Raw genomic sequence first — 22,850 nt, forward strand, 5'->3', positions numbered from 1 at the left:
TTTAGTCATTTAGCAGACGCTTTTATCCAAAGCGACTTACAAATGAGGGCAATAGAAGCAGCTAGAGCAGTCGAAGGGCAACAATATACGCAATATGCAAGTGCTGTAACAAGTCTCAGTTAGTCTAGCACAGAACAGAATTTTTTTTTTTTTTTTTAATAAATTAGACAGACAGACAATGAATAGAATGATAAGTGCTATTAACACTGCATAAATGTAATTTATTTAAAAATTCACTCATTTTCCAGCTGCTCAGTTAATGTGGTTGTAAACAGCCATACATTGGGTTTGATTTGTCTTTATGGCATTTCCTCTTTTTCTATACTGTTGTGTATGTGCATGCACTAAGTAACGTCATCGGTTACTGTGGGTGGCACTGGGGGTGTGGTGTCTGTATTAGTGTGTGTGCTCACCTGTGTGGCGGCATCATTTTGGGGTGTGGCGGGTTTTGGATCATGGTGGCAGGGTGAGCATAGGGAGAACTTCCTGTTGACCATCACCTTCACAGTCACTGTTACTGTCATTGTCCTCATCAACATCTGTGAATGCACTGCCTGAGGTATCTTTGTACAGTTTATAAAGAACATCTATCAAAGTAAGTGTCTGTTCCTTGCGAAATAGAGCAATAAAGACTTTCCATCATGTGCAATGGTTCAGCGTAACGCGTCTTGTTAACCCACATGTCTTAGCCTGCCGCTGTGTTTGGATTGATTTTTGAGTTTATAGGCTGCAATTGTGGTGCTGCTGTTTTTTCGCTCTTTTGTTGTTTATATTATACAAACAGACATTGTACATTACTGCAGGTCCGTGGGTTGTTTGAGCCTATCAACAAGAGGCGGGGTCAAGTAGTGCCACGCCCCTTTTCTGCTCAGACATGGAAAACATCTACAAAGTGTTTCATAGTTTCATTTGTATTTACATACACAAACGATGCCATTCCTCACTAGCGTTTACAGTGCATTAAAAGATACATACAAAAATACATTAAAATCAGAATAAATTAAATCTCATACAAAAGAAAAACACCAACATTGAACTCACACAGTTTAGCAACGATGCTTCACTAACATAACAAAAATATGGTGAGTGCACATCGTATTTATTTGTTAGAAAACAAAAGGGTGATTCACACTCAAAGATGCTGCTTATATTTGTGTTTTATATCAGGTATGTTTTCTATGTTAAACTATTTTCTTGTATAAGTGATTTCTCAGCTCAGTTTAAAGCGAAAAGTGCTTCCTGCTGTCCCGTGTATAAATCCGTAAATCTACACTCATAACTGGAGACGCACATTACAGATTTTTTTCATAGATGTCATTTATTTATAAATTAACACATTTCTCACGTTCACTTCAGGTTTGTGAAAGAATATTGTGGACTTGTGCCATCCATGGCTCTGTATAATAAATGTCCTAAAACTTTTATAATTCTGAGGCAGGAACTGATTTTAAAACATATGTTTCAAAGGTTTGTCTCAGCTTGATAAATGAAATGAAACTGGATCTAAACTGGACTGAGACAGAGATGTTTTCAGCAGCTCGGGTTAATGTGGTGCTGCTGTTATTTCTCTCGGTTATTTCGAGTCACCGAGCGCCCCCTGGAGGAAACAAGCGAGTAACGTTTGCTGCTCAATGCGTGCGGCAGGTGTTCACGACAGCTGAGAGCGCGTTTGCGGCAGCTGGAGATCGCGAACCTGAAAAGTGAAGATAGATGAGAGAACGGACAAACTACAAGAGGTAAACAAACACACAACTAACGTCATATAAGGGATTCAGTCCATTTTTTATAATCTATATGAATAGATGTGTAAGGTTAGTTAAATATGTTGATAACACAAATAACAGTTGGATGTGAATGTTTGTAAATCTACATATTTATGAATTGTTTTGTGGATGATGATCACTGGCTTATTTGACTTAGTTCATATATTGTTAGAAAATCATCCTAAGAGCTGTGACAAAATAACCTAATAGTCTAGGGATATATGACATGCACTTAGATCATATCTTGTACAGCAGTTTTTATTCACATTTTGACTGTAGAATGACAGAACTAACCTTTGGCTCATCATAAATCTGATATTTGATAGACAGACACACAATCACTTGTTTTCTGGTATTACCCATAAGAAAATAAACCATGGTTATATTACAAATAAAACCAAAAAGCCATGGTTATTATAGTTAAACCGTGGTAACCACAAATTAACCATGGCTTTGCTACTTTAACCATATTTTAACCATGGTATTTGTGGTAAAACTGTGGTTATATAAATGGTAATCAATTAGCCAAACAAACATGATTACTACACTTTTACTATAATAAAACCATGGTTAATTTTCGTAAGGGTAAATCAGGGTTCACTTGAATCTTCACATTTATCCTCCTTGAACTGGTTTTAAATACTCAATGTTTTATTTCAGACTCAATGGAAGTGAAAGTAAAGACAAGAACTGAAATGGACTTTCACAGGTGATGATCCTGTAGTTTGTTTCAGCCTGTCGACACCAATAAAATGTGCTTAATGTGCCAATTTACAGCAGATCTCAGACATCACCATAATGAATGAGGTGAAAACAGGGAACTTTTGGCTTTTCAGCAGCTCAGTTAAACATTATGGCCTGTACTTTTTAAATGCAGATTGTTCACACCTGCAGTGAAGCCCCTCCCACAACAATTCACCAATAAATACTGGGAATATCCACATCATCCTACAAGAGAAGGACAAACTCCAGGTGTAGCAGCTGAAATCTGTGTGACTGTTAAAGATGGAGTTTATTAAAGAGGAGATTGAAGACATGAGTGATCCAGAACCATCGAGAATAAAACATGAAGATACTGAGGAACAAACAGGTTGGTGTCCATTCTTGCAGAGGTGGAAAGTAACAAATTACATTTACTCGCGTTACTGTAATTGAGTAGTTTTTCTGTGTACTTTTTTAAGTAGTTTTAAAAAAATAATAATTTTACTTTTACTTAAGTATGTTTTGTTTGAAGTATTGTACTTTGCTACATTTTAAACCACATCCGTTACTGAGTAAAAAATAAATAATACAAAGGGATGAAAATCGCGATCTGGAAACAACTGCATTGAATTGAAGGGCGGGAGAACGAACACGCAAAATTCACAAAAAGATGGAGACAAACGGACAAGACAGACGTCAAACCCAGCTGAAAGCGAAACGCTGTCGTGAACCCCTGGATAGTATGGAAATACTGTGGATATAGACAAAAAATAGCAGAGTGTTGTCCTGGAGGATATCAAATTAGCAAAAAAATGTTGATGCAAAGGAGGAAACACATAGAACATGTTCGGGAACACCATCCCTCTGTGCAGATAAAGTTACGTTTATAACTTAAGGCCGAATGATTTCTGTGATGCAGAGGGAATCCCGGAATCCTGACATGACAATTTAATTTATAGTATAACGCAGATATCATGTAAAACACGCAAACGGATGGATGAGTACATCAAAAGTAGAGCTGTACAATAAATCGAATCGTGACATGGTCTATGAATATCAAAGCTCAAAACACTGCTATTTAAATATATGATCTGCTTGTTCTGTCTCTGTGTGAATGAGCAGTGCCGTTTCATCTACTACATACTCAAGTATGCAATGCTCGTGGTGTTTTTAACGTCCCACAAACCATATTTGGACATGAACACATGAACATTTCCAGAGCTGATCTGAGACCCCCTAATGAGCATTCTCATCATTTTATTTGATTAATAACCATTGTCAAACACACTCTGAAACAGGTCAAAATAAACCTGTCAAAATAAACGTTTGGTTTAACTAGATGAAATTGTGACAGAAATATATTAGCCTACTATTGTAGCCCTACAATAGAATACTTAATAATAATAATAATAATAATACATAATTTAAACATTATTTAAGAATATATTTTTAAATACATGGTTTAATATAGTCCAATTTGCCAAAAAAAATGAAAGGAGAAAAAGTTTGTTACATTTTATTTGATTACCACCGTTTTGGTAATGTATTTGTATAAAAGTCATAAAAAGAAAAAATTAATAGGACTCTATTATTCTTAAAGTTGTTAATCTAATTCATAATAATTTATTTAATTTAGACATGTTTTATTGAAATTTTAATAAACAAAACAAACAAATGGTTTCAAGTTTGTTATAAAAAAGCATTTGATCAAAAAAAAAACAGTTTTCATTAATTTAACGCCATTTTAACTGGAGATAATAATAATCATAATTTAATAATACAGTTTATTTATTAAATAATTAATACCATGATGCTGTGAAACTGATGTTTGCATATCGTGAAAATCTCATTCTATTACAACCCTACACTGGAGTCCCCATCCCGCTGTTAAAAAAAGTAACTCAGTAACTTTTACTCTGCATTTTAAATGAGCTACTTTTTATTTTTACTTTAGTACATTTTTAGACCGGTACTTTTACTTGTACTTAAGTAAAATTTTATTGAAGTAATAGTAGTTTAGAAGAATATTTTTACTCTTTCCACCTCTGCATTCTTGATTCTTCATTGTTGACTGCTTTGGTGGATGTGAATTAATAAACAGTTTTTTGGATGATAAATGATAGCGAAATGCCTATGAATGATAATAATAGTACTTTTCAAGCATATTGCTTACTATATTACCAAGTGAATGACAGACTTTGCCACATGAAAGATCTGACACCTGATCTCTGTTGCTTTCTGCTATTAAATCAGGGTTCACTTGAACTGATTCTAACTTGATGTGTATTTTAGACCAGGTGGAAGTGAAACAGCAAAGACAAGAACTGAAGGAAGAGGAGGAGGAACATCACAACTTTAAAACTCAAAGAACAAAAGCCAAAAAGCTGCACACCTGCACTCAGTGTGGAAAGACTTTCTCACAAAAAGGAGACCTTGACACACACATGAGAATTCACACTGGAGAGAAACCGTATACATGCACTCAGTGTGGAAAGAGTTACAGACAAAAAGGAAACCTTGACACACACACATGAGAGTTCACACTGGAGAGAAACCGTATACATGCACTCAGTGTGGAAAGAGTTTCACATATTTATCTTATCTCAATTATCATCTGCGCATTCACTCTGGAGAAAAAACATTTAACTGTGATCAGTGTGGTAAAGATTTTATTTCATCATCACATCTAAAACAACACCTGATAGTTCATTCAGATGAGAAGCCTCATGTGTGTTCTCTCTGTGGAAAGAGTTTTTCACGGGTGGACAGTTTTAAACTGCACCAGAAAACACATGATGGAGTGAGAGATTGTGTGTGCTTTGACTGTGGGAAAAGCTTTACTAAAGCTGCTAATCTGAAACGGCACCAAAGAATTCATACTGGAGAAAAACCTTACAAGTGCTCATATTGTAAGAAGTGTTTTGCTCATTCTGGATCTCTGAAATCACATGAGCGAGTTCATACTGGAGAGAAGCCGTACCGCTGTACTCAGTGTGAGAAGAGTTTCACCCAATCAAGTCATCTAGGGACTCATATTAAAAAGTGTTGTTCTGTGTCACAGTGAGCAAATGTTTTCTTCAGATCCAAAACGTTCAAGTAAATCATTGTGTGCCATCCCTGGTGAAAAAAAGTATATTGTATTGAATATATTCTCTTTTTCAATAGTATATTGTAAATATACTAACCAAAAATTTGACCATCTTTAAATATATAAAAAGTATATTAGCAGAAAATAACCGGAGAAAAAGTCCTGCTGTTTTGAGGTAAGTTGTAGCCTACTAGTCGTTAAATTATTCGTATCAATCTCACAAATGAAAAACCGTCAATGTATCGTGTTGCATTAACAAACAGAAAAGGAGGTTTTGGTTTGATATCTCTTTTTTATGATAACGCTTCAGTGTTCTTTTAATGAAAAACCTGTTAAGTTAATTTCTTTCAGTTTTGCTGAAACTATGTGAAGTTTAGATAATGTTGGACTTGTTAATGAAATTTGTCTCTTCATTAGTGATGCGTTACATGTGATGCGTTACATTTGATTTATTATAATGGCCTTGAAAACAAATGCATTCAACATTGGGAAAATGTCTTCCAAGTAATTCATAAAAATGTATTTAAATGGCAGCACATGTAAAATACTGTATTGTGTGATATTATGTAATTAAAAGTATGTTGTACAAACCATAGCCAAGTAATAAAGTATATTGTTACTGACTACAAAGTGTGTCACAGTGTATTTGTCACTACTCAGTTATTCAACAGTCCACGCTTCTGAAGTACTGATGTCCATAAGTTTTTATTTATTGATCTGAGACACAGTGAAAACTAGACATAAACAGAAACAACAAAAACACAGGTTTTACACACAACTCCACAAAGACACAAAATCAAATAAAGAAATACAAAAGATATTCAGGGAACGAGGGTTACCATACGTAACTGAGACGTTCCCTTTCAGTCGGTCACTACGACGTACGTCGGTATTACCGATGAATTGGGATCCCTATGGAAAACGCCACAGTTACTACCACTTCCAGCGCCCAGCGAGAGCCCCTCAGACCCCGTTCTGATGCGGGCGGGGAGATTCACGCAGGGAGAGTCACACTGCTGTTCCGCAAGACCCATTCAGCAGACTGATTGGATAACGCTGGGAAAGCGTGCCCGAAGGACGCTGCGGGAGCCACATCATGCCCAGAGGGAGTTACCATGTGGAAAGAATACGTATGGGCTGGCCGTGGGCAGCTTAACATACGAAGTCCCAGAGGCGGCCCCGGCCTTTTACAGGCGGGGGACGACACCGTACTGAGACGGCAGAGAAACTCTGCCAAGGGAAAGACACAAGCTCGCCGTAGGGAGCTGTACCGTGGAGAATACACGTATGGGACCGCCGTAGGGGTCACGACATACGGACCCCAGTCCGACACAAGTTCCACCAATGCATACAAGTGCCAGACCTGGCGTCGGACGCTCCGCCACATCCGACTGCCGAGGGGTGCGGAGGACTCAACAGGGTTCGCCAATCCTGGGGAACTCGACTGGAGAAAAAAAGCGCACGTATCCGTTCCATGGGGAAGGGAATGGCGCAGCAAGCCGACACTTAGAACGGGCACTTCAGTGAAGCTGACTATGGGAAGCGAGCACACGAGAAGCCACCGGTTCTACACGTAGGCTATAAAACCTGGCGAACGTGTTAGGTGTCGCCCAGCCCGCAGCTCTACAATATCTGTCAGCGAGGCGCCACGAGCCAGCGCCCAGGAAGAAGCAACACCCCTAGTGGAGTGGGCTCTTAACCCGAGTGGGCGGGGCACGTCTTGGGCTTCATAAGCCAAGACGATGGCATCCACTATCCAGTGGGCCATCCTCAGCTTGGAGACAGCCTTTCCCTTCTGCTGTCCTCCGTAACAGACGAAGAGCTGCTCTGAGGTCCTAAGCTTTGCGTTCTGTCAACATAGACGCGCAGGGCGCAAACTGGACAGAGAAAAGCCAGGGCTGGGTCTGCCTTCTCCGAAGGCAGCGCTTGCAGGCTCACCACTTGGTCCTGGAAGGGAGTAGTGGGAACCTTGGCACATATCCAGGCTGGGGTCTCAGGGTTACCTGAGAGTCACCTGGCCCGAATCCCAGGCACGATTCGTTGACCGAAAATGCCTGCAGGTCCCCTACCCTCTTAACTGAGGCCAATGCAATCAGGAGTAATGTCTTTAAAGACAAGATCTTAAGCTCCGCTGACTGTAAAGGCTCAAAGAGCGCCCTCTGAAGTGCGGTCAGCACCAGAGTCAAGTCCCAAGAGGGTATAAAGGGAGGATGAGGCGGATTTAATCTCCACGCCCCCCCCCCAGGAACCTGACGATCAGATCGTGCTTGCCTAAGGACTCACCATTAACCAGGTCATGATTGCGGCTATAGTGGCAACATACACCTTGAGGGTGGAGGAAGACAGCTTTCGCTCCAACCCGTCTTGAAGAAAAGAAAGAGAGCACAGATCTGACCGAACACTTTCGGGGGTCTTCTCGGTGAGAAGAGCACCAGTCGACAAACAGGTTCCACTTCAACGCATATAGCCGTCTCGTAGAAGGCGCTCTGGCGAAAGTGATGGTGTCAACTACCGCTTGCGGTAGGTCACCTAGAACCTCCGCATCCCGTCCAGGGCCCAGACATGGAGTTTCCAGAGGTCCGGACGCGGGTGCCACAGGGTGTCGTGTCGGGGTGGCAAACAGATCGATCTGTGCGGCCCCAAGCAACTCCAAATCAGCTGGACCACCTGGGGGTGGAGTCTCCACTCCCCGGGCAGCACGGGCAACCGTGACAGCTCGTCGGCCGCACGATTGAGCGGGCCCGGAATGTGGATGGCACGAAGGGACCTCAGATACTTCGGACTCCACAGAAGGAGATGGCGGGCGAGTTAGGACATGCGGCGGGAGCGTAGACCACCCTGTTTGATGATGTACGCAACGGCCGCAGTGCTGTCCGTCCGGATCAGAACGTGCTTGTCTTTGAGCGACCCTTTGAGGTGGCTGACAGCAAGACGAACCGCCAGCAACTCCAGGCAATTGATATGCCATTGCAGTTGGGGCCCCGTCCACAGACCCGATACTGCAAGCCTGTTGTACGTGGCACCCCAGCCCGTGGAAGAGGCATCCGTGGAGACAACAGAATGCCTGGACACTTGTTCTAGAGGCACTCCTGCCCGTAGAAATGAAGGGTCCGACCACGGGCTGAAGGTTTGGCGGCATCTCGGCGTCACTTGGACACGGAGGGACCCGCTGTGCCACGCCCATCTCGGGACTCAGTCGTGTAGCCAGTGTTGAAGCGGTCTCATATGGAGCAGCCCTATTGGCGTTACTGCGGCTGCTGCTGCCATATGCCCCAGGAGCCTCTGAAATTGTTTCAGTGGAACCGCTGACTTTCGTGAAGTCACGGGGCGACAGGGACAGCCCGAAGGGCAGGACTTTGTACTGACATGCCCGTCCGTCGAATGCAAAGCGTAGAAAGGGAGAATCGAGGGAGGGAGAATCGAGACATGAAAGTACGCGTCCTTCAGGTCGATCGCTGCAAACCAATCCTGGGGACGGACGCACCTGAAGATGCGTTTCTGCGTTAACATTCTGAACGGCATCCTGTGGAGGGAATGGTTCAAGTAAGGCAGGTCCAAGATTGGCCGTAACCCGCCGCCTTTCTTGGGTACAATGAAGTACGGGCTGTAGAACCCGGACTTCATATCGGCTGGAGGGACCGGCTTTATCGCGTCCTTCGCCAGTAGGACAGCGATCTCCGCCTGAAGCACGGGGGCATCCACCCACGCAATAGACGTGAAGTGAACGCCCCCGAACTTGGGCGGACGCCGGGCGAACTGAATCGCAAGCCGAGTCTGATGGTACAGATGACCCAGTGAGACGGGCTGGGGAGCGCTAGCCAGGCCCCCAGAGACCGAACAAGCGGGGTCATCGGTACCACAGACGTACCCGCAGCAGGGCAGCGAGGCGGAATGCAGGGACCCCAGGATGACATGGGAGTGGTCCGTGTAGGGGCTGAGGGGGTGTGCGAGTGTGGGAAGGCCGCTTGAGTGCGTTCCCACAGCCGGCACCCCCTGCTGGCGATTTAGAGGCATGGGAGCGTTGTACACCGCCCAGTGCGCTCTCCAAATGAAGGAGGGGCTGAGCGTGGCAAGGCTTTGTGGCGTTGCACACGGTCTGCCTCACCTCCTTCCTCAGCGGGGAACAAGAGTGGCGAGGCATAGCGTCGCGCACTGTCGTCCACACACCGCTGAGAAGAGAGGGAATGAGAGTGGCGAGGCTTGTAGCGTCACACACTGCCATTCTCGCCCTCTTGCCTCTTCCTCTATATATATATATATATATATATTTTTTTTTTTTTTGGGTACCACTGGCTGTTTTTAACCCCAGTGGCGTAACAGAATTACTAATGGTTTTCACCCGGCCCTCCTCCGGGGGAAGAACAGTTCCGAACCAAATCCGGGTCAATGGTGTTTCTGGACATCGTCGATCAACCTCGGCTGAGAACTACCCTCGTGCCCTAAGCAGGGCGGAGGTGGCCTGCCAGTGGCACTGCCACCCCACCGATGAGGGTAGTGAGAGAGAGGAAAACTTTATACAGATTATGGCCCTATTGGTGTTCCATATTTTGGAACCAATAGTTCCATAATGCAAAAGCCTTCCAACGCACATCCGGGAAAGGCAAGGGGCAGGCAAGGTGATTTATGCGTTGCACTATGCCTCAGCCACCCGGGAAAGCATGGCTGTCGAGTATGAATCGGATTCAGCACGAGCGCCAACTATTATAGTGGGAATCTCAGCATCATCTTCATTTTCAACACATAACAGCCCTCTCTCCGATGCAGCGATTGACATCTGTCCTCTGCTAGAGCCCCAAACGAAACGCTAGGTCCCTTTTTTAAGGACCAGCAATCCCATCTGTAAGCTACCAGCAGACACGTGAGACAGTGGGCGTGGCCGTGAGACGGCACACGGCGCGCTGAACACTCAAGCCCTTATGAAAAAGGCAAGATGAACAGCGCGCCGACGTGGCTATGCTCTCATTAGAGAGCATAGACCACCCACAAACACAGTCTCAACATGCGTAGGCGCCGAGTGACGCGCGCGAGTTGCCGTGGCAACCCGCGCTGTCACCCGGCAGCTAGACGGCACACAGCGCGCTGAACACTCAAACACTCAAACCCTCACGCGGAAGGCGAGAGAACCCAGCGCGTCGACGTGATCTGTTCCCCTGAGAGAACACGGATCACCCGCGAACACAGTCTCAACATGTTTATGCGAGAGGGATCGTGGCCGTCAGGACAGGAAACAACCGCATCCAGAAACGCACGAGTGGAATGACGTCTTGAAAAAGACGCAGTGTCACACCCGTGTTGCTCCTTTGTGAGGAAACGCTCTTTAAACAGTGCTGAAGCACCCTGGGGAAGACCGCGGCAACACACAGGTGGTAAGTGCAGTCCTGTGGTTGCACTCACTGAAACAAACGCTCTCACCAAACCGACAGTTGCTGTGAGAACAGCAGTTTGTTATGCTGATGCAGCGGTGAACATGCGGTTGCGCTGATTGTGCCTTTTCGCCAACACAGAGCGTCCTTCTCGTTCTCTGGAGCATCTCTCTTGCAGATAGGCTTTCTTTTAGAAAAGCAGGCTTGCTTCATCAACGCCGTTCGGCTCCGAAGTGAATGACGTCAGTGCGATGCTCTCGCTTCCTGTTTATACCCGCGGGGCGGAGCGCGAGATGCAAATCTCGCACGCCAATGGCCCATTGGCCTGTTCTCTAAATCTCGAAGCTGATAGGGGCTCTCTAAAGTGATCCCAATTCGTCGTAATACCGACGTACGTCGTAGTGACCGACTGAAAGGGAAATATAGTTTATTAGCCTACTTATTTCCTAGTTTACATTTGCAGATCTGCATACTGGTTAACATCAGTGGAGGTCGTTGGTTTGGAGTTCATCTCCGCTCCATTCTCAGAGCCATTATTATCCAAGTCCTCCAAATTATTCTTGTTCTCAATACAAGTTTTTTTTTTTTTTTTAAATGAGTGAGTGGGACTTGTTTAGCCATACTAAAAGCGGTCACATGTCTGTCTTGTCCTGTGTCAGACTGAGGAGAGACAAAAGGACAACAGCATCCAGAGTCAAACCACCGTCACACCATGACATCAGGCCCGTGAATGCCATCAGACCAAATGCATCCGATGAGGAGGGAAACACTCAAACAGCAGCCCGACCAGTTCAAACTGGTCGCTGATCCAAGCAGAAGGACTTCATCCTGAGCACAGGTGATACCTTTTCAATGATCACTACAGAGACCGCTTCAGATTTGACTGATTGGCAATAGTAGGATTTGATTATTCAATAGTCCAACAGCAGTTCTCTGTATTCTGTTAAGCTAACACTCTCTATCTGCTTAAAACTGGGACTGGACTTTGTACATGCAGTAAGGGACTATTGTATTAACCAATTAGGGGTAAACACATCATTAGATCATTGATGATGTCTAATAAAGAGAGATTTTGGGATCTGCTTTCAAGACAGAACTGATAAGCTTGATATGATAAATATAAGTATAATACTGAGCACTCAATCAGAAAAAAAAGAGGGACATAATGTGTTCAAAAACAAAAATGTAGATTATTAAGCTATGGAGGGGTCACTTCATCTTGGTCATTAGTTAATTTTTAGGGCTAGATCTAAAATAGTAATCAAATTTCAAACTCATGATGTCACAAATACTGTCATTACCAGGGATTACGTGAAGTTAATATTATTGGTCATGAATTTGAGATAATGTTGAGATCTACAGTCATAAAAAAGGCGTCTCATAACTAAAAATAATTAATTAATTAAATGAACAAATTAATGGCAAATTAGATTTGAGAAAACTGCGATATGTCCAGAGCAACCAGGGCCCGTATTTATCAAGCTTCTCAAAGTGCCATTTTAGTCTTAAGTGCTGAGAATTCATGAAATGTACTCCTACTTTCAAACTTAAGTATAAAAGTAAGTTATCAAATGTCTTAAAGCTAAGAATCACTCTTACTCTCCCAGTTATTTAAGACAGCTTGAGAGGTCTCTCAAGTGGTTAGGAGTTGCCAGTAGGGGTTTGTGATGGCACTGAGGAGACAGAGACGTGCGCAAAACTTTCAGGAGAGGAAGAATGTTTTTGAAATGTTTGACGACGAGCAGTTAATCAAACGGTATCGTTTGGACAGAGAAGGCATCATCTTTGTCAGCGACTTGGTGAGGGATGTCATATCACCAGTAACTTTGCGCAGCAATGCCTTTTTTTAGTAGAATTGAAGATTGTGAGGATGCTTCGTTTCCTTGCCACTGGAAAAATGCAGCAATGCAATGCTGATGATTTGGGGCCATCACAACCATCAGTAAGCCGAATTGTCATGGAAACAATTATGGCACTTACAGTTCCACACATTGTCACACGTTTCATCGACTTCCCAACAACACCCCGTGTAATCCAGCAGCATCAAACACAATTTATGCAAATAGACGGCTTCCCAGGAGTAGTAGGCGCAATCGACGGCACTCAGTGTAAACGAGAACGTTTATGTGAACAGGAAGAGATACCACAGCATCAACACACAAGTTGTGTTTGCTTCAGACTATAGCATTTTGGATGTGGTACCCAAGTGGCCTGGGTCTAAACATGATGTGCGAATATTGAACGAAAGTGGCCTGAAACAGCTGTTTGAAAGGCACTTTGTGCCGCCAGGGTGTCATCTAATAGGGGATAAAGGATACCCTTTACGCCATTGGCTGCTCACCCCTTTCCATATTCCACTGACAGAAGCCCAACTCAACTACAACAGGTAGCCTATATTTTAATCTATTTATACAAGATTGTTTTTATAGTTTAATAATCCAACTCTCTATCCCAATATAGGCTATAAATAAGGTTTTAATTTTGTTTCCCTTCACAGGGCACATCGTATCACAAGAAGTGTGGTGGAGAGAGGGATCGGTCAGTGGAAGCGTAGATTCCACATTCTACACTCGGTGTGTCTTTTTTTATCCACTACAGTGGTTTTAAAATAACTTTATGAATCGGCGATAATAGTTTTTGTGTGCAAAAAAAACCCTAAATAACGACTTACATAGTGATGACGATTTCAAAACAAGGCATCATGAAGCTTCGAAGCGTTATGAATCAGCGAGTCGATTCATCAGTTTGAATCGCCAAATTTCAGCAGTTTGGCGGTTTGACACGCGATCCGAATCATGAATCGGCTCGCTGATTCATAACGGTTCGAAGCTTCATGATGCCTTGTTTTGAAATCGTCATCACTATGTAAGTCGTTATTTAGGGTTTTTTTGCGCACAAAAACTATTATCGCCGATTCCGGGTATTTGGGTGGGGTATTTGGGGTTGGTGATTGGCACAAATATTTCGATCTTGATTCAGTATCAATTAATATGTATATAGCCTACTGTACATATAAGGAAAAATAAGTTTGCCTTTTTAGCTCTATTTCAAACTATTTTAAATTATATTTGCTCACATTCATTCATATTCACTGGTGCTTGTATAAGTATCATAAAAAATATTAGGATGCAAGTTATTAACGTTTTACAATTTCACATTTAAAGAAATCTAGTGTTTGATCATGCCTAAATGTATTCAAATGCAAAACCTAAAAATAAGTAATCAGTTATGATCTGCAATACTTTTTTGAGCAACTAGACTAGATACGTGTATATTTATTAAAGAGCCATATAGGCACCTATAGTGGGTAAACCATGGCATTACAAATAAAATTAATTATTTTTCTAGGTACATAATGACTCTAATTTGCATTGGATTTCTCCATTTTAACCTTAATTACTACACTAATTGTAATATAAATAAGAACAAATATTAGAAGTATTTATTTTTATTTAATTCATTAAATGGTAATTAATGGACCATAATTATTGCACAAATAATAGGCCTATTTAGTACCAAAAGCTCTCCTAAAAATATTCAATAAATATTATTAAACTAAAATATAGAACATTTATCTAATTGAATAATAGTTAAAGGGTTAGTTCACCCAAAAAATGAAAATTCTGTCATTAATCACTTACCCTCATGTCGTTCGACACCAGTAAGACCTCCGTTCATCTTCGGAACAGAAATGAAGATATTTTAGTTGAAATCTGATGGCTCTGAAAGGCCTCCATTGGCACAATGGCACTTTACACTCTCAAGACCCTTAAAAGGTACTAAAGACGTTACAAAGTCCATCTCACTACAGTGGTTCTAAAATAACTTTATGAATCGGCGAGAATAGTTTTTGTGCGCAAAAAACCCCTAAATAACGACTTATATAGTGATGACGGTTTCAAAACACGGCCTCATGAAGCTTCGAAGCGTTATGAATCAGTGAGCCGAATCATGATTCGGATTGCGTGTCAAACCGCCAAACTGCTGAAATTTGGCGATCCAAACCGCTGATTCGACTCACTGATTCATAACGCTTCGAAACTTCATGAGGCCGTGTTTTGAAATCTTCTTTTTCTTGCAACTGTATTTTGGTATTTTTATCCTTTGGTGCAGTCAAAAATAATTTACTAATAGTTTGTTCATCATTTGTTCATGATTAACCATTGTTTAATGAGAGATAACAGACTTTTACAGACTCATCTTTATCTTTAGGTCATGTTCCAAGAATATTCAAGTTGGCAGTCATAAAACCTCTCATTAAGAAGCCACAATTAGATCATAATAACCTAGCAAATTACAGACCAATTTCAAATCTTCCATTTATGTCTAAAATACTAGAAAAAGTTGTGTCCGCTCAATTGTGCGCTTTCTTGCAAGAAAATGATATCTATGAAAAATTTCAATCAGGATTCAGGCCGCATCATAGCACAGAAACCGCACTCGTTAAAATCACAAATGATTTACTTCTAGCTTCTGACCAAGGCTGTATCTCAATACTAGTTCTACTCGATCTTAGTGCTGCGTTTGATACTATAGATCATAAAATACTCTTAGATCGACTTCAAAATTATACTGGTGTTCAGGGACAGGCATTAAACTGGTTTAGATCGTACTTATCAGACCGCTACCATTTTGTCTGTTTAAATGGGGAAAAATCAAAGATGACATCAGTAGACTATGGGGTGCCGCAAGGATCCGTGTTAGGCCCTCTGCTATTCTCAATATATATGCTGCCACTTGGTAATATTATAAGAAAACATGGAATTAATTTCCACTGTTATGCTGATGACACTCAATTATATATTTCATCACGACCGGATGAAAACGCTAAATTATCTAAACTGACAGCGTGTGTTGAAGATATTAAATACTGGATGACGTGTAATTTTCTGCTATTAAATTCAGATAAAACGGATGTGTTACTTATTGGTCCAAAAAAACTACCCACAAAACCTCTCGCAATACAATTTTACCTTGGAAGGATGTCCTGTCACTTTATCCACTACAGTAAAAGACCTGGGTGTTATATTAGACCGCAACCTGACATTCGAAAATCATATTCCATATGTTACAAGAACGGCATTTTTCCATCTTAGAAACATTGCTAAGCTACGTAACATGCTATCTATTTCTGATGCAGAAAAGTTAGTTCATGCATTCATGACCTCGAGATTAGATTACTGTAATGCTTTATTAGCTGGTTGTCCTGCATCCTCAATAAACAAACTACAGTTAGTCCAAAACGCAGCTGCTAGAGTTCTTACTAGGTCAAGAAAATATGATCATATAACACCAATTTTATCATCTCTACACTGGTTACCTGTGAAGTTCCGTATCAATTACAAAGTATTGCTACTGACCTATAAGGCCCTAAATGGTTTAGCTCCAGTGTATCTAACGGATCTTCTATCGCCCTACAATCCATCGCGCTCTTTAAGATCACTAAACTCTAGGCTTCTGGTCATTCCTAGGATATCTAAGTCCACTAAAGGAGGGAGGGCATTTTCACATTTAGCTCCTAAACTCTGGAATAGTCTTCCTGTCCGAGGTTCAGACTCGCTGTCCCAGTTTAAAACTAGATTAAAGACGCATCTCTTTAGCCAAGCATTCACATTATAATTATCTTTTTATACTACAGTTAAATCGGATCAAAAGCATAAATATAATATTCTGAACAGCAGCTACGCTAATCATTTCCCATCTGCTTTTCTGTTGTTATCTCGGGACACTAGTCCCGAGGTAAATAGTTCATCAGCTCCAGTTTGTATCCAGCCTCTCATGGAGACTTCGGATGCCCCAACACCTGTGAGACGACTCCACGCCTGTGATGAGACGACTCCACGCCTGTGAAGAGACGACTCAACGCCAGCGTTGTTATGGCCTAAATTAATACACGATTGATTAACTTTTTCGAACATTATTCTTTAACATTGTCTTTCTAACATTTTTACTGTACATCTATGAAATGCACTTTCTGTAAAGCTGCTTTGAAACAATGTGTATTGTGAAAAGCGCTATACAAATAAATTTGAATTGAATTGAATTGAATAATGATACATACATACTTAAATAATGTATAATGAAAACAAATCTATAATTATCATCTAATAACTTTTAAACCATCTAATCTGTTTGATTTATTTCATGATTTACAATTTTAAGATAACTTGCAACACATTTGTATTTGTACATTTGTATAACTTGCAACATATTTTGCATACCATTTAATCATTTATGAATGTATATTCATGTTTTGAGATGGTGAGTGCACATCATATTTATCTTATAGAAACAAAAGGGTGATTCACACTCAAAGAGGCTGCTTATATTTGTGTTTTATATCATGTATGTTTTCTGTGTTAAACTATTTTCTTGTATAATGTGATTTCTGTTTCATGCTCCTTCTTGTACCTTTTGAATTGTAACTGAATGGGGGAGAAAACAAGGGCGATTGGATTCACTCTCTAAGAGGAATAAAAAAATAAAGCGAAACTGCTGCCTGCTGTCCCGTGTATAAATCCATAAATCTACACAACGCTGAATTAAGTCTCTCATAACTGGAGCCACCGGTTACACATTAAAAGTTTTTTTTTTTTTTTTTTTTACAGATGTCATTTATTTATAAATTAACACGTATCACATTCACTTCAGGTTTGTGAAAGAATATTGTGGACTTGTGCCATCCATAGGCTCTAATAAATGTCCTAAAACTGTTATAATTCGGATGGAGGAACAGATTTTAAAACATAGATTTCAAAGGTTTGTCTCAGCTTGATAAATGAAATGAAACTGGATCTAAACTGGACTGAGACAGAGATGTTTTCAGTACCTCGGGTTAATGTGGTGCTGCTGTTATTTCTCTCGGTTATTTCGAGTCACCGAGCGCCCCCTGGAGGAAACAAGCGAGTAACGTTTGCTGCTCAATGCGTGCGGCAGGTGTTCACGACAGCTGAGAGCGCGTTTGCGGCAGCTGGAGAGCGCGAACCTGAAAAGTGAAGATAGATGAGAGAACGGACAAACTACAAGAGGTAAACAAACACACAACTAACGTCATATAAGGGATTCAGTCCATTTTTTACTGAATAGATGTGTAAGGTTAGTTAAATATGTTGATAACACAAATAACAGTTGGATGTGAATGTTTGTAAATCTACATATTTATGAATTGTTTTGTGGATGATGATCACTGGCTTATTTGACTTAGTTCATATATTGTTAGATAATCATCCTAAGAGCTGTGACAAAATAACCAAATAGTCTAAGGATATAAGACATGCACTGAGATCATAATCTTGTACTGCAGTTTTTATTCACATTTTGACTGTAGAATGACAGAACTAACCTTTGGCTCATCATAAATCTGATATTTGATAGATAGTAGGGATGCAACAATACAGTTAGTCCACGGTTCAATACATACTTCGGTTTTTAACCACGGTTTTCGGTTCGGTTCTGATGGCTTGTCACATAACGTTTTTGTTATTTTATTCTCAGGCAACAGGAACAGCAAGAGGTTAAAGAGAAAAAAATATATTTTTTTATTGCAATACTCTTTCTTTATTTTACTTAAAAGAATTGAAAAACCTTACTTAAACTTAAAACTTTACTTTAAAAAAAACACATTTGTACACATTCTTAGTGTATTGGATAATATAAAATAAATATATATAACGATTTACATTGGCAGCTCAGAGCTGTACAGCAGCATTTAAGTATGTAATTGAATGAATGAATGTAAAAAATAAACAAAATAGACTTCACTATAAAACATACACTGATTCTTAGCTACTGTATTAGTTTTTCAGTCAAGAGCAGTGAGTGATTTTCTTTGTTGTTGTATTAACATTAAAGGGATATTTCACTCAAAAATGAAAATTCTGTCATCGAGAAATGAATACAGGTTTGGAAAAATATTAGAGTGAGTAAATAATGACAATTTTATAGGTGAACTGTCCCTTTAAGGACTGCGTGTTCAATACTGCCCTGTTGTCAATTTAAGACCTGCGTGCATCTAATATACAGACACGATTGTGATTTTACTTTCACTTTAGACATAACCGACTGTGTTTATGTTAACTTTGTGTGTATTCGACAGTATTAGCGCAGTAAGAAGACTACTTAGTCCAGTAATCACGTCTTTGACAGGCTTTTAGTGCGCGCGCTCTGAAAAGCGTATGTTAAAACCGTGCACGCGAATTAAACCAGCAAGGCTTTAAAACGAATGCAAATAATGAACTTTAATGATTGTGAATAACTATAGTGTTCCGTGAGTATAACTCTACCACTAACGTGTGATGTGAATGTATGTCGCGTTGTTCAGTATTGGAATGGAGGCAAATTATAGAATTTGTAGAAAAATAATTAAATGGGAAACCGGAAAAAACGCAATTCACAAGCGCGTATTGAACCGTGAATGCCGTACCGAACGGTTCAATATTATATTGAGAATTGTGGCATCCCTAATAGATAGACTCATGATCTCTTGTTTTCTGTTATTACTCATAAGAAAATAAACCATGGTTTTACTACAGATAAAACCAAAAAAACATGGTTATTATAGTTAAACCGTGGTAACCACAAATTAACGATGGCTTTGCTACTTTAACCATAGTTTAACCATGGTATTTGTGGTAAAACTGTGGCTATATAAATGGTAATCAATTAGCCAAACAAACATGATTACTACACTTTTACTATAATAAAACCATGGTTAATTTTCGTAAGGGTAAATCAGGGTTCACTTGAATCTTCACATTTATCCTCCTTAAACTGATTTTAAATACTCAATGTCAATTAAAGTGAAAGAGTAAAGACACAAACTGAAGGGACATTTCAAAGGTGATGATCCTGTAGTTTGTTTCAGCCTGTTAACACCAATTAAATGTGCTTAATGTGCCAATTTACAGAATATCTCAGACATCACCATAATGAATGAGGTGAAAGCAGGGAACTTTTGGCTTTTCAGCAGCTCAGTTAAACATTATGGCCTGTACTTTTTAAATGCAGATTAAATCAAAACACAGTGATCACAGTTCACACCTGCAGTGAAGCCCCTCCCACAACAATTCACCAATAAATACTGAGAATATTCACATCATCCTACAAGAGAAGGACAAACTCCAGGTGTAGCAGCTGAAATCTGTGTGACTGTTAAAGATGGAGTTTATTAAAGAGGAGATTGAAGACATGAGTGATCCAGAACCATCCAGAATAAAACACGAAGATACTGAGGAACAAAAAGGTTGGTGTCCATTCTTGATTCTTCATTGTTGACTGCTTTGGTGGATGTGAATTAATAAGTAGTATATGGATGATAAATGATAGATAAATGCATATAAATTATCATAACCTTGTAAAGCAGTTGTGAAAAATATTTAACTACATTAACAAGTTAATGACAGGATAAACCTTTGTTTCATGAATGATCTGATACATGGGCCCCTATTTAACAAGCATCTGAGAATTACTCACAAGAACACTGCTAAGAATTGTCTTAAGAGTAAAAACAAATATTGGCTCAAAGCTGTGCTTAAAAATTAGTTATCAAGCATCTCAATCGTACTTTAAGTGAAGTGTAGGACTAAATCTTAAGTGTCAGTCTTAGAGTTGATATACGACACTTTGTTGTGCCACAAACAGGATTTTGGATGATGTCATAGGCATGAAACAATCACTGAATAGACTGAATTTATAGGCTAAAGCACAATTTAAACCAATGTGTTTCATTCATTATAACACATTCCAGACCGTCTTTTGCAACCAACATGCGCAGTTGAACCTGTGTGACGTCAGTGTAACGTAGGCTGTAAATTGGTCTATAAATGTCCTTATTTAAGAATGTTCTCAGATAAATTCACATTGAATGGTGAAATTCTTTAGAGGAGTTTACATTCAACACACATTTGACAATAAATAATTTTCAAGAGAATGCATTATAATATATACATTTGAAATGAAAGATAAACATGTTGTCTTAATTATGGATTCTAAAAGAAAACCGAACTGGCGGGAGGAAGAAGCGCTACAGCTTGCTGAATTAGTCGAACAGCAGAAACGTAAAAGGCAAGTTCAGCCCAACATTATCCAGCACTGACAAAGATGATGCCTGCTCTGTCCAAACGATACCGTTTGATTAACTGCTCTATGTCAAACATTTCAAAAACATTCTTCCTCTTCTAAAAAGATTTGCGCACATCTGTCTCCTCAGTGCCATCACAAACCCCTACTGGCAACTCCTAACCACTTGAGAGACCTCTCGAGCTGTCTTAAATAACTGGGAGAGTAAGAGTGATTCTTAGCTTTAAGAAATTTGATAACTTGCTTTTGTACTTAAGTTTGAAAGTAGGAGTAAATTTCATGAATTCTCAGCACTTTGAATGACTAATGGCACTTTGAGAAGCTTGATAAATATGGGCCCTGATCTCTGTTGCTTTCTGCTATTAAATCAGGGCTCACTTGAACTGATTCTAACTTGATGTGTATTTTAGACCAGGTGGAAGTGAAACAGCAAAGACAAGAACTGAATGAAGAGGAGGAGGAACATCATAACCTTAAAACTCAAAGAACAAAAGCCAAAAAGCTGCAGACCTGCACTCAGTGTGGAAAGGGTTTCGCACAAAAAGGAGACCTTAACAAACACATGAGAATACACACTGGAGAGAAACCGTATACATGCACTCAGTGTGGAAAGAGTTTCACACAAAAAGGAAGCCTTAACAAACACATGAGAATTCACACTGGAGAGAGACCGTGTACATGCACTCAGTGTGGAAAGAGTTACACATGTGTAACTGGTCTCAAGAATCATCTGCTCAGTCACTCTGGAGAAAAACCATTTAACTGTGATCAGTGTGGTAAAGATTTTATTTCATCATCAAATCTAAAAAAACACCTGACAGTTCATTCAGATAAGAAGCCCCATGTGTGTTCTCTCTGTGGAAAGAGTTTTGCAAGGCTGGACAGTCTTAAACAGCACCAAATAATTCATACTGGAGAAAAACCTTACAAGTGCTCATATTGTGACAAGAGTTTCTATCTGTCTGCACACCTGAAATCACATGAGCGAGTTCATACTGGAGAGAAGCCGTACCGCTGTACTCAGTGTGGGAAGAGTTTCGGCCGATCAAGTAATCTAGAGACTCATATTAAAAAGTGTTGTTTTGTGTCACAGTGAGCAAATGTTTTCTTCAGATCAAATATGTAAATCATGAAATCATGTGAAACTAATAAGCTAGTGTTGCTGTGAAATGCCACAAGATTTGTGCTTTATTAAATTACTCATGTCAAGATCATTGAATTATTCTTTGATTGGATGCTTACTCAAAAAAATAGGCAAGGCAAGACAAGTTTATTTGTATAGCACATTTCATAGTCTTGTGCTAAATGTCCTTGTTTGTTTTAGTCATATTTAGTAATTCACATATCTTTTTTTTATTAGTCAAGTTTTAAGCAACTAAAAGTCTTGTCATTTTAGTCTAGTTTTAGTCAAAAGAAAACGTCTCGGTTACGTATGTAACCCTCGTTCCCTGAAGGAAGTTACTGACGAAATGGGGCTTTCATTTAGAAGCCAATCGCCTTTGAGATCTACAAAACAAACCAATGGCATGAAAATGCCATGGGTCTGCGGAATTTGCATAATGCAACCCCGCCCCACCGCGTGGGTATAAAGGGCGTTGCATTGCATTCTCGCATTATGTTTACCTGCTGAAGAGCGCCTGGCCGTTCCAGCGGTACAGCGGTAGTGGCATGGGGGCGTAACGTTCCCTTTCAGTCAGTACACTACGAGTTATGTCAATTACTGACGAGGGGTCCCAATTGAATCTCGCCACAACAGCTGTCTTCCAGCGTCCTGCTCTGACCCGAAATCCCTGACATGAGTCTGAACATGAGCAAACAAGCAAACACAAAAAGTCATATTAGACTGTACAAGATTTT

The 22,850-nt window shown here is 40.3% G+C and overlaps 1 protein-coding gene and 1 long non-coding RNA gene across 2 annotated transcripts; both read left to right on the forward strand.

Annotated features, from left to right (window-relative positions):
- The first annotated feature begins 1,661 nt into the window (after positions 1-1,661).
- LOC307130706 lies at positions 1,662-6,179 on the forward strand. The gene is made up of 4 exons (XR_013817071.1): positions 1,662-1,736; positions 2,424-2,472; positions 2,641-2,853; positions 4,758-6,179. It is a non-coding gene; the product is annotated as an uncharacterized lncRNA (long non-coding RNA).
- Positions 6,180-17,845: 11,666 nt separating this feature from the next.
- LOC307130994 (uncharacterized protein) lies at positions 17,846-22,204 on the forward strand. Its single transcript, XM_079824357.1, has 3 exons — positions 17,846-17,944; positions 19,923-20,157; positions 21,404-22,204. Exons 2-3 carry the CDS (start codon positions 20,073-20,075, stop codon positions 22,087-22,089), a joined length of 771 nt encoding a protein of 256 aa, XP_079680483.1. The 5' UTR covers positions 17,846-17,944; positions 19,923-20,072; the 3' UTR covers positions 22,090-22,204.
- The last annotated feature ends 646 nt before the right edge of the window (positions 22,205-22,850 follow it).

The sequence above is a fragment of the Gobio gobio genome (genome assembly GCF_949357685.1).
Source record: "Gobio gobio genome assembly, chromosome: 8".
Classification (NCBI taxonomy): domain Eukaryota; kingdom Metazoa; phylum Chordata; class Actinopteri; order Cypriniformes; family Gobionidae; genus Gobio; species Gobio gobio.

Bases quoted from the DNA above. Each gene is read 5' to 3' on its own strand.
- LOC307130994 (XM_079824357.1), top strand. From the start codon at position 20,073: ATGGAGTTTATTAAAGAGGAGATTGAAGACATGAGTGATCCAGAACCA. The intron at 20,158-21,403 runs GTTGGTGTCCAT...TGTGTATTTTAG, and splicing joins AGATACTGAGGAACAAAAAG to ACCAGGTGGAAGTGAAACAG.